At 34.1% G+C, this 12,133-nt stretch overlaps 3 protein-coding genes across 5 annotated transcripts; 2 read left to right on the top strand and 1 right to left on the bottom strand.

Annotated features, from left to right (window-relative positions):
- The first annotated feature begins 220 nt into the window (after positions 1–220).
- On the top strand, positions 221–3,981 carry LOC8276519 (PHD finger protein ING2). Of its 2 annotated transcripts, XM_002525393.4 has the most exons (7): positions 221–421; positions 532–603; positions 1,062–1,270; positions 2,624–2,687; positions 3,046–3,302; positions 3,430–3,468; positions 3,712–3,981. In XM_002525393.4, the coding sequence occupies exons 1-7, from the start codon at positions 376–378 to the stop codon at positions 3,823–3,825; spliced, it is 801 nt and encodes a 266-aa protein (XP_002525439.1). In that variant the 5' UTR covers positions 221–375; the 3' UTR covers positions 3,826–3,981. The 2 variants fall into 2 exon arrangements, with proteins under 2 accessions (XP_002525439.1, XP_048236193.1); XM_048380236.1 differs by lacking the exon at positions 221–421 and having other exon boundaries at positions 553–684.
- A 2,476-nt stretch (positions 3,982–6,457) lies between these two features.
- LOC8276518 (protein SINE1) lies at positions 6,458–10,355 on the top strand. The gene is made up of 3 exons (XM_002525392.4): positions 6,458–7,227; positions 7,831–9,160; positions 9,634–10,355. Coding segments are annotated over exons 1-3 (1,821 nt in total). The 5' UTR covers positions 6,458–7,225; the 3' UTR covers positions 10,123–10,355.
- On the bottom strand, positions 9,969–12,091 carry LOC8276517 (protein NDH-DEPENDENT CYCLIC ELECTRON FLOW 5). Of its 2 annotated transcripts, XM_015723200.3 has the most exons (4): positions 11,332–12,091; positions 10,781–11,242; positions 10,469–10,671; positions 9,969–10,107 (listed from the first exon to the last, which is right to left on the bottom strand). In XM_015723200.3, exons 1-3 carry the CDS (start codon positions 11,836–11,838, stop codon positions 10,477–10,479), a joined length of 1,164 nt encoding a protein of 387 aa, XP_015578686.1. In that variant the 5' UTR covers positions 11,839–12,091; the 3' UTR covers positions 9,969–10,107; positions 10,469–10,476. The 2 variants fall into 2 exon arrangements, with proteins under 2 accessions (XP_015578686.1, XP_002525437.1); XM_002525391.4 differs by lacking the exon at positions 9,969–10,107 and having other exon boundaries at positions 10,452–10,671; positions 11,332–12,089.
- Between the last annotated feature and the right edge of the window lie 42 nt (positions 12,092–12,133).

Here is a 12,133-nt window from a genome sequence, read left to right as displayed (position 1 = left end):
TTATGAACTGTTCGTAGGTAATTTTCACAGAGTCCTTAAATTTAGGGTGTTCTTTAATTTAGCTTTATGTTTGGTGTCCATGTCGTTTGGTACCCTGTGTAGTATTAACTGGAAACATTCGCGACTTGCTCTTCAGTTTTCTTCGACATGTCGTTTAATCTCGTCTAAGTGTTAACAACATCTTTGGTTTCTCAAACACGCGCGTCTCCAACGGTCAAAACCTCCTTAACTGTCGCTCTTCCCAATTAAAAAAATTCCTCGAAAATTAATTACAATACAATAACTCCCAAGCGACATCGTTTCACTACTTCTTCCACTTCCACACACAATTCACAGCAAAACCCTAGATCACAGAGAAAAAAATCAAACGCAAAAATGGCAATTGCTCGAACCGGAGTCTACGTTGATGATTACCTAGAGTGTAATTTCTTGAATCTCGTGTCCAATTTTATAATTTTCCGATTTTTTTTTTTAATAAAACAATTGATTGCAATTTTCTTTTTATGGATTTGAATTTGAAAATTTGAATAGATGCAAGTACATTACCTGCGGAACTCCAAAGACTTCTCAATACTATCAGAGAACTCGATGAACGATCTCATTGTAAGCCCTTTCTACAATTATCTTCGCTAAAGTCTTCAAAGTTTCATTATTAGGTTTTGCTTTTTCCGCGTACACACAACGGTAAGTTTTTTTTTTTTTTTTTTGTGGTCATTTCAGTTTGAATGTTTAATTTATTTACATTCACGTCCATGTATGCATGTGCATAAGTTGTAAAGTTCAGTTTTTTTTTTTTTTTGTTTAGAACATTCTGCTGACTGCTGTAATGCACGTGTGTTTCACACACTCTTGTGCTATAAACGTATTTTTCATTTTTGGATTTGACGAATTCGTTGTTGATTTTGTTGGCTATGAACTTAAATATGGATATAATTTAACACCAAGTTACCTAGATTCACTTACATGTGATGTTATACAACTATATCATTACTTGCTTGACCATTTTCCTTGCTTTCAATTGGGCACATCTTGAATTTTTATATGTTTTTTATGGGTGGAAGCAATGATAAACCAAACCAGGCAGCAAACGAAGTACTGTTTAGGATTGGCACAAAGCTCAAAGAGAGGGAATGGTAATAATTATCATAATAGTATAAATGAAGAGGATGATGCTGTTGAGAGAATGAAAAAGGATATTGAGGCAAATCAGGATAATGCATTGAGTTTGTGCACCGAGAAGGTTTTGTTGGCACGGCAAGCACATGACCTTGTACGCTTCTTCTACACTAATGCCTTTAATTTGTTGAAATTCTGGTAGTCTCAAGATCTTTTCTTTAATTTCGCATACCTTCTGGAGGTTTTTTGTGATATGAGATGATGTGGTGAAAAGTGGGCATTTTATTCTTTTTCTCAAAAAGGTTATATTGTATTACCATGTGATGCACTACTTTGTTATTGGTACTGCAGTATGGCTCAATGTATGCTATGGAGGTATGAGAGGTAAATTAGTGCACTCTATTAAGAACCCCTAAGTGGACGATACTCTGGGCACTAGTCCCAAGCTAGTAAAATTACAGTTCTATACAAATATTATTGTAGCCTTCTAACATTATGATTACGTTGTATTTAATGCCTTTTGGTACATTATAGATTTTCTCTTGGAGCATTCTTTAAAGAAAATCTGACCATATGATTAGCTCTTTTGATCACGTTGAGATATGTAAGTTTATGTTGAGGCGTTCTGGTAAATGTTAGGTCAATAATTTATTAAATTTACAATACAGTATCAGTGAGTTAACCATTTCCAATAATATAAAGCTTCAGTGTGTTACTCTGCTATAACATCATATCGGCCTATTTTCCAAGATTCAAATCTTGGATAGCAAGATTATATAGACTCCACATTCTGAATGGCATCGTTTTTACAGATCGGACGTAAACCATAGTCTTTTTGAATGTTTAAAATATAAGTTGGCTTAATATCACCCATTCTGTTGTGTTCTTGGGGCTGTTGAATTTTATTTCTGTGTGATATTTCTAAGATGCGTATTACGTCAGGTAGCAGTAATTACTTTCAGCATGTTGTTCTGCAGATGACATCTTAGCTCTAGCATATTTGAGGAAGTGAAAAATTAGAAAGGGATGGTAAGAATATTTAGTGGAGAAAGTTGGTCTGCAAGTAACCTAGGTTATCTTCATGAAATTAATGTGCAGAAGGCTCTATCCATGAGAAGAAAAGCCTAGGGAGATCAGTTTTGATTTCAGAATTGTTCTCAACTACTGAGTGTATCGTTTTATTTTCACCTTTCTTCTTGTTAGTTAGTGGATATCACTAAATGTAACCCAAATGGTCAATCTTTTATATCTCTTAATCTACTGCTATTTTTTATTTGACCATGCTCCTTGTACTTGGTTCTGAATGTACTCGACATATTTCATTACTTCTATAAGACCAAGTAAATTTGGCATCAGTTTATCCATCATAAGTAAAAGACCAACTAGCTATGCAATGTAATCTAGAGTAAGTTATGTAGGTTCGCATCTATTTACAGCTTAACTAGTTGTGGGCATTAGTAAACATACTGAAGCTTAATGAGTATATTTTTATTTCTTTTATGTCCAGATAGACAGCCATATAAAACGACTGGATGAGGATCTGAACTACTTTGCAGAAGATTTGAAGCACGGTACAAAGAATGCAACAAAGATCATTGAGATTTACTGTCATCGCATCTGAACATTAATCCTGAAACAGGCCCCTATTTAGTGAGCTTAAATTAATGCTTAAGCATTTACCTCAAAAAAACCCCATCTCGATTAAAAAGTATCATAAAAATGAAAATGTGATTAGACATTTTGTCAGTAGAATTAAGCAATGCAGTGCCAATATTACTTTCATCTAGTTGTTTAAGACTAGGTAAAATATTCAGTTGCTCATAGCTTATCTTTCTTAGAACTTGGTGCTTCAGTTGGCTTACTGAATTTCTCATGTTCTAGAGCTCATAGTCTTTATGTTCTATTTTCCTTTTGTTAAAAAATTGTCAGAGGGCAAAATATCACCAGATGAACCAGCAGTTCTGCCCCCACAACCTATTATAGTTCCCAAGCTAGAAAAACGCAAATCCTTTTATGGAACACCACAATCAAAAAGGATTGATTACAGGGAGAGGGAATGGGATCGAGAGCGTGATAGGGATTTTGAGCTCATGCCTCCTCCTGGAAGTAAGAAGGACTTTTCTATCCCTGCTGATGTTGATCAACCCATTGATCCAAATGAACCTACCTACTGTGTTTGTCATCAGGTTCTGATATTTACCATCGTTTCTGTTTCAAAATCAAATCTTCTGCAGAGTTGCTTGCAAATTTTTCAGTTATGAATGAAGGTTTCAATACATCTACTGAACTCTGTAGTGATTGTAACTGTTTTAGGTATCCTTTGGAGATATGATTGCCTGTGATAATGAAAATGTAAGTATCTTTCAATGTGGTCTCCTTTTCCTAAAGTTCATTCATCCGAAGTTATTTACTTGGGTCCCTGGTCTAGTTTAGATCCATGTACTGCAATTTGAATGTTTTAGAAGATTTATGGATAAAATTTATGGGTTAGCAAATTTCCGCCAGCTCTTATTCCATTCATTAGTTGTTATTGTTTCATGTATCATTACTTATTGTGTATCATTTTTGGTTAACCTACCAATTATCTCATTACAGTGCCAAGGAGGTGAATGGTTCCATTATGCGTGTGTTGGTCTGACATCAGAGACAAGATTCAAGGGAAAGTGGTATTGTCCAACCTGCAGAATGCTACCCCAATCTCAGTTATAGTTATGTATATATATTTCTTGTTTTCGGTTGTCGTCTTAAATTATTCCATCATGTTGGCTATGATCGGTGATTCAATTAATAGGACCCTTATTTTTTATTTTTTTTGGCACATTTGCAACTCTTCAATGTTAGTCCAATTGTGCATCTTTATCTCAACCTTTTGCATCTTTTGGTTGAATGAATGATTCTCTTAACACCCTCATCTCATTGCATACTGTGTCGAGTATGGAGCTGTAAAAACAGACATGTACATTATAATGGTAAGCAACATTGCTTTGTAGTTCTCACAGACTACTAATATCTTGAGGACAATTGGTATTGGGTCATATTTGCCACTCCTTTTGCAAGTTTTGGATAAAATGATAGCAGCAGCTTCAGAGTTATCCCTGCAAGTTATTTTTTGACAGTGGTATGATCACAAGGCTCAGTGCCTTGTATCTCATCTCCCCCAACCCGAACAACTTAATATACCACTTTATCTTCATAAAATTGGACCACCATTTCATCTTGTTGGCACAATATTTTATGAAACCAAATTGTGAACTTTGAAGTCATACAATTGGCTATGTATCATCATTTTTTTTGTTCATGGAAATTTATATTATATTTTAAGCTAATAAACCAATGGCGAATACAAAAAATTAATAAACCAACCCGATCCTTTTGTATTAAATATTTAATAAATTAATAAAATATTATGAATAATTAAACTTAATATCTATCGAGTGTATTAATTATGAGGTTATGTATTTAGAAAAATCAGGATTTGAGACTCTAATAACTGCAATTCTTTTTTTATTTGTTATAAAGTGAAATATTTAAGTGATTTTGTGGGCCAATCATGAAATCATTTCAATTTTATATGGGATATATGGAAAAGGAGCGGGAAGACTCCAAAATTTCAAAGGTTTGGTGCGAAAACGGGAAGGCTAAAGTTTTATCGTAAAATGACGAAGGTAGCCTTAATGTCTATTGTCTACCTAAACATCCGTCCTATGAAGGAGACTCCCGGCACGCGATCCAATGACGGTTGAATTTCACAAATGCTCCCAAATCTATTGCTTTATGAAATTCAACTTTCTTTATATAAAATAAATGACAAAAAAAAAATATAATTTTCTTTTTTAATTTGAATTGGTAAATAACGATGACATGTTTTACAAATAGAAAAACTTTATATTCTTTATCTCTCTGTTTTAGAAATAATATTTTCTTTAATTTTTTTCTTTATTTATATTTTAATTACGTTTGAATATAGAAGTGAAACATACGATAAAAATATATTTATTTATGTAGATTGATTGGATAATAATGATACACAAAACTAATATTTTTTTAATTTTTGTACAATTATTATGTTTTAGTATTTTTTGTAAAGCATGGTATTGTTATGTAAATTCTTAAATTTACTATAACTTATTAAAAAAAATTAAAATAATTATTTGCAGCCATATATATATACTATCTCTAAATTTTAATCAAGCTTTCATAATTTTTTATGAGATATTTTTTGAATGAATTTATAAAATAATTGTATTTGTATGATATAATTATGTGATATTTATGTACCAAAAAAATATTTTAATTAAACAGTCACATCACTTAAGTGAGAAGCATAAAAGATATATAAATATTATATTTTTTATTAATTTTTTCCTCATAATAGGAGAAAACTATCAATAAATGTAAAGAAAGAAAAAGTCTTTTCAATTTTTTTAATATTAATGGCAAATTCATATGGAGAAAAATAAAAGATTAAGAATTTAGAAAATATCAATCAACTTTACACAATATAAACTGTTTAGCAAGAATGAGTCTACAGCTATTAAACACTATTTATAAATTGATAATTAAAAATATGTAACATTTCAAAAAAAATTATTTAACCTGGTATATTCATGTCTCGCTTAAATATTGTACTATGACTAAAAGAAAAAATTTATTAATATATAACACTTCAATCCCAATCAAAATTTAAATATTGTACTAATAATTAAATTGTACATACATCAATAAGAATAGCCACAAAACCCAGTCTCCTTAAGTACCTGAATTATTTGCTTTTTTCATCAAATCATTTAATTTTCCTTCATTTTACTTAGGACTTTCTAATTGCTTATTTACCAACCTTGTGCACTTTGAAGCACCTTTGACGGTAATTAGCTTGGTATCATGGGATAGCATACTACTATTACTTTCATTGAAAGTGATAGAACTCGCTAAAATAAACCATCTCGAGATGAGCCAGAGCTTGCCCCAATATCGATCAAACCTCTCAGTAGATTAGGAGCCACTTATATGACCGAACCAACACAACATATTTGATCACAACACATGTTCACCATTTCTTTCTTGAGTATATAAACCTATTTATTCAATTATCAATACATCACTACTAACTATTTTTTAGGTAAAACTCTCAATAACTGTTATTATAAAAATTTAAAAAGGATAATTCTTTAAGGTAATGTTATTTCACTCTTTCAAACACTTTTATTCCAGTCTTCACCTAAATATTTATTTAATATTCAGAGTGGTTTTCTAACCATACCACTTGGGTCCTTCTCACTGATGTTTTTGCAAGTTACTTGGAAAAGCTTTCTCCTTCGAAATTTTCCACTTATATCAAAAAAATTTCTAACTTTGAATATTAAAAAAATTAAAATTGAATAAAAAGAATACCGGCTAAAATAATTTATCCACTTTAAATTTGGACAAAATCTAAATCATCAAATATCTATAATTTTTAATGAAATTTAATAAATTAGTATAAATGAAATGGGAATAATCTTATTCCAACAAATATTAAACATAATAAAAAAATGATAAATATCAATTAGGCTTAAAATGAATTAGGACCAAAAGAAAAAGGGTTCAAATTATACGTTGAAAAAAGAAAAGAAAAAACACTATTCTCTTACAACGGTCGATTCAAAGGGTAAAATTGTCCAAAAAGAGAAAATACAGGTGGAGTCCAATAGAGAAGGGACAGCGGCGGAATTTATGAGAAAGATTTGAAATAGAAGGAATTCCCTCTGCATTAAAGAACAAACATACATAGAAACAAAATTCAGAAAGGAAAATAAATACCCACAAGGGCAACTTCTCAAATTAGGGATATGTATTTATGAATTGAAATATTCTTAGAATTCAATGGAGTACCCAACTCTAAAACCCTAAAAAGACCCGCTGCCCTGTTCTTCTATACCCACAGTTTTACTGTACACGCCTTCAAGGTTCAAGAAACAGTGTATGCTGTTTCCAGTTTCTTGAATTTAGAGCTGTCCCTTTTTAGAAAAAAAAGAAAAGGATTTCTGTAAACAAAGAGTAAGAGAGGAGGACTAACAAAGAATTTCCATAGAAGAAGAAGAAACAAAAGATACAAATATAGCTCTTAAAGATGTGAGTTTTTTGGTTTATTTTTCTTTTGACAAAATCTGAGTTACTTATGTGCAGCTTTGAGTTAATGGTTATGTAGGTTTTAGAAATGTCTCTTCTTTTTGTGCAAGTGCGATGCATTTTAGATTTATCTTGTATTTAGCATAGAATCTTGATATGCCCATTTGCTAATTTCAGTGTTTGATTCGGAATTTTGTATTCATAGCGCAAGATTCTTTTTTTTTTCTTTTGGGTTGAATTTATGTACTTTAATTTGAAATCTTTCTTATTTTAACCTTTATCTGCTGATTCTAACAACACATGGTGCTGAGATATGCTTCTTCTCTCCTTTTTTTTTTCCTTTGCTTTGCCTTCTATCTGCATCTGAGAAAATGAGAGGAAGAAATAAATTCTTGTTCCATCTTTGATATTTTTACTGTCTCGGTACTTGCGAAAGTTGGCAAGAATTTGACATTAACTTCATAAAGATGTAGTCTTTAGATGTAGAATTAGACATAGAGTTAAGTACGCTTATTAACTAAAGAATTCATCTTTATTTTGGAAACGCAAATGTAAGGACTATATTTGCTGTCTGTCTTAATAAACCATTTAAACGTTTGGTTCCAGGTCAAAAATGGGTAGAAATCTCAGTCCGGTTCTGCGGCGAGAATTGGAAAATCTTGATAAAGATGCTGATAGTCGTAGATCAGCAATGCAAGCTCTGAAATCATATGTAAAGGACTTGGATTCTAAGGCAATACCGCTCTTTCTTGCCCAAGTTTCTGAAACCAAAGAAACTGGTTGTGTGTCCGGGGAATACACTATTTCACTTTATGAGGTTCTTGCTCGCGTCCATGGAGTCAAAATTGTTCCTCAGATTGATAGCATCATGGCTACTATTATCAAGACATTAGCTTCAAGTGCAGGGTCTTTTCCACTTCAACAAGCATGCTCAAAGGTGGTACCAGCAATTGCAAGATATGGCATTGACCCAACACACCCTGAGGAAAAGAAGAGGCAGATAATTCACTCTCTTTGTAAGCCTCTTTCAGAAGCTCTGTTCGGTTCCCAAGAGAGCCTCACATCTGGAGCTGCCCTTTGCTTAAAGGCTCTTGTAGATTCAGATAATTGGCGGTTCGCTTCGGATGAGATGGTAAATAGGGTCTGTCAGAATGGAGCTGTTGCTTTAGAGGATAAATCGACCCAGACTAACTCGCATATGGGCTTGGTTATGGCTTTGGCCAAGCATAATGCTTTAATAGTTGAAGCATATGCAAGATTGTTGATACAATCTGGATTACGCATTTTGAATACAGGTGTTGCAGAGGGCAACTCTCAAAAAAGGTTGTCTGCTATTCAAATGATTAATTTCTTGATGAAGTGTCTAGATCCTAGAAGCATAATTTCAGAGATTGACTTGATAATCGAGGAGATGGAGAAGTGCCAGTCTGATCAGATGGCTTATGTGAGTGGAGCTGCTTTTGAAGCTTTACAAACTGCGAAAAAGATATCTACAGATAAAGGTTTAAAATTTGATAAGAGTCCTGTTTCAGTTACCGGGTCAAACTTTGGCAGAAGAGACCATAGAGGAAGGAGGAATTTATCTAGTCCTGGAAATCATTCTCCAACATCTGTTTCACCTGAATCGCAGACATTGGATTCCTTTATTGAATATGACTCTTTGGCTGACTCACCTGTTTCTAGTACTCAGATTTCTCACAATATGGAATATGATAGAAGAAGTGTGAACCGAAAACTATGGAGCTACGAGAACGGGCAGGTGGATGTATCTCTTAGAGATGGCCTATTTTCAGAGTTGGCTAATGGAAGTCCCGGCCATGATGCATTTTCTGGTGATTCTGGACATTATGAACCTAATGAAAATGGAGGAGACTTTTCAGGGTTCTTGCCCCGAACTCCTCGAAATGGACTAAGAAGTGCCACTCCCAGTCCTCAGGTAATTCTGCTGACAAAAAGCTGCTTATTTGAGTTCATTTATTCTTTTTAAATTTATATTTAATGAATGAATGGATGGATGATATTTAAATTTCTTGCTAAAATTTCTAATTGCACATCTGTATATGGGTTTAGAAGTAGTCTCAACCTGTCAATCAGTTTGCATTATCTGCAGTTCTGACCCTTTTTGTTATGAAATGGATATAATTCTTGCATAGTGCCCCGGGTGAATGCGTAGGTTTTTATCTGAAAGAGGTCGCCAATTTCGAAACTGCGCTTGGATACTGGGTAGTTTATAAGGCTCATATGCCTTGGACGTTTTACTGCTGATATTCTTCCATTGTATGTGAATGTGCTAGTACACTAAACATATCAAAATCAGCAAACCATACAACATACTCAGTTGATTATTTATTTTATTGGTTTTTGATTGCTTATATGAATTGCATTTGCTTCTCTTTGTTTGTGCTTCAGAGATCACGCTCTCATTTAAATGTGGACGACATTAACATCTTTACAACTCCAAGAAAGCTCATTCACTCTCTTCAGGAACCTAATGATGTGGATTCAGACTTTTCTGAGAGACAAAGTAGAAGATTTAGAAGTCCCTCAAGAAAATATGACTACAGTCCAAATATGAAGTTCAACAGAAATGGCTTTCAGCATCATGAAGGTTATGAGGTTGAGGAGAATAGAAACTCATATGCCGGTGGTGAGCAGCTCCAAGGTACTTCTGAATCAGTGTCATCGACTGATGATGTTCCAGTTCATACTGATGTGCAACTTTCTCCTGAAGTGCTTAGTGGAAATAAAGATGATGCTCCAAGGTTTTGCAGCAGAAAGGACCATCGGAAGAATTTTTACAGGTTGTTCGGTGGCCTGTTTTTTGCTCTTCTTGCAATATTTTCCTCGTTACTGTGGATCGATAGTCAGGATAATGGTGGATATCTGGTTCCAACTTAAGAGTTAAGTCGTTGTATCAATACCATTTAGTGCATTGCATTAGGTCATTGTAAGAATCTTATGTTTTCTCTTTGTACAATATTTAGTCAGCAATTCCAACCTTTAGTTGGATGTTTAATGTGCTAAGTAGAAAAAAATTGTTTGAATTGGGTTGAACACAAAAATGCTTCTTCCATGAGTTGTTTGAATGTGTACTCAGATGTTTAATTAAATATTGAAGTTTCTGTCAAATGTTAATGAGGGAAAGGAAACAATTTGGCAGACAATAAGAAGGTACTGTTATGCATGCAGTAAGTTTCTTTATGAACAAGCATGAGTTTAACAGACTCTAGCTCTGTAAGGATACATCTTTATTCAGAGATTCGGATTATGCAAATGCTGCCCACCTGTCCATACATCTCCAGGACTCAAAATTACTGGTTTAAGCATTGCTGATTGTCCTACACATATATATGAATACATGCTATAGCTTTCATGGCTTGAGCCTGGACTAAACATGTACAGTTCATTGAATCCGTACCTTCCTACTATAACTGAGTTTCTTCTGCCCTGTTTGTTAATAAGGAGAAAAGGCACTAGTCAAAATACTGAAGCAATGAAAACAAGACGATAAAGATGAGCGAAAATATAGGAATATAAAAAAGGGAAATGAAAATACCCTGTCAATGAGGGTAAAATCAGTTGGTGCACTAGTGTAAATTCTGCTCATTTTGTCAGTTAATTGCTTATAGTTTTCATCCTCTTCACCTTCCAATTCTTCTTCATTCTTTACTTCTCTGTCTTTTCCTTTATCAGAGTTTTTCTGATCTCTTGCACCCCAGGCACTAAAAAATGCATTGAGGCCCAAGTCACTATACCAGCTCTGTTGGCTATCTGGAGGGACTATGCTAAAATTTGATGAGAACATAGGCCTATTAAAGAAATTTGAACCCTCTAATCCATATGCATAAGTAGCTTCTGGTGTGCTTACTGTTAGATGGCTTATAAGCGAACCCATTAACCGAATAGATGAAGATTTTGAATTGGAGACTACCAGCTGTGAGCTTAAGGTGTCTTCTGTGAGACTTAAAACGTGTCTTACTTCAACCTTGTCCTCTGCATCTGTACTAATCAGTTCAACCTGCATTTCACAACTTCCTACTTCAACAATGCATTTAGATATCACAAAATGAATCCCTGTAAATCAAGAAAAGAAGGGTTTTAACCGACCTGAATTGAATCTTCAGGATTTCCCCTAATAGCACGAAGAGCCCAAGAAGTTGGAGACCATAAAATTTCATTATCGCTACCAAAGTTGAAGGCTAAGGATACACCTCCTTGAATTACAGGATTACCATCTTTCCCCTCCAAGACAGATGTTTGCAGTAGCTCAGCTCTGCCACCATGCCACATATGTGCCTTGTATGATGTGATCAGGCCACTTGGTAACATCAAGGTTGCGGTGCTCCCATTCTCCAATCTCATCTTGGCAATGCAGCTATCGCCAATATCCTCGAAAGTGACTCCATGCCCACTAAATTCTTGCTCCAAGTAGTCCACATTGATCGGTTGGTACGGGATTGAAGCTACAGAAGGAAGTGGGAATTCTCTCTTCTTGTTGCTATTTTGAAGAGAAATAGAAGGGAGGTAAGAGTGGAAAAACAATGGATGTTTAGTGTTGAGAGATGAGGAAGAGATAGGAGGGAAGGTCAATGAAAATAGTGAACTAAAAGCCATAGCTAAATCTTGTTCTTCCAGTGGGATAGTATGTTTGAAATCATTAATAAAAAAAATAGCAGAAATGCTATAGCTTATGCCAAGAATGAATAGGGAGAAAAGAAAGGTGTGGGGCCCACTTATCCATGTCTAGCATGGAGTTGGATTTTTCAGCTAGTCTTTTTGGTTGGTTCTAATTGAAAACTACATAGATATTTTGTGATGTCCTTGAAATTTTTCTTTGAGGTTTTTATCAAGTTTCACCTCATTTACTGCTATCCAATTCCGATGTTCTTGGCCAACCATTCCACCTTAT

This window comes from Ricinus communis, chromosome 10 (assembly GCF_019578655.1).
Source record: "Ricinus communis isolate WT05 ecotype wild-type chromosome 10, ASM1957865v1, whole genome shotgun sequence".
In the NCBI taxonomy this organism is placed as follows: domain Eukaryota; kingdom Viridiplantae; phylum Streptophyta; class Magnoliopsida; order Malpighiales; family Euphorbiaceae; genus Ricinus; species Ricinus communis.
The sequence above is the reverse complement of the archived record's forward strand: the minus strand, read 5'-3'. Positions and strand labels throughout refer to the sequence as shown.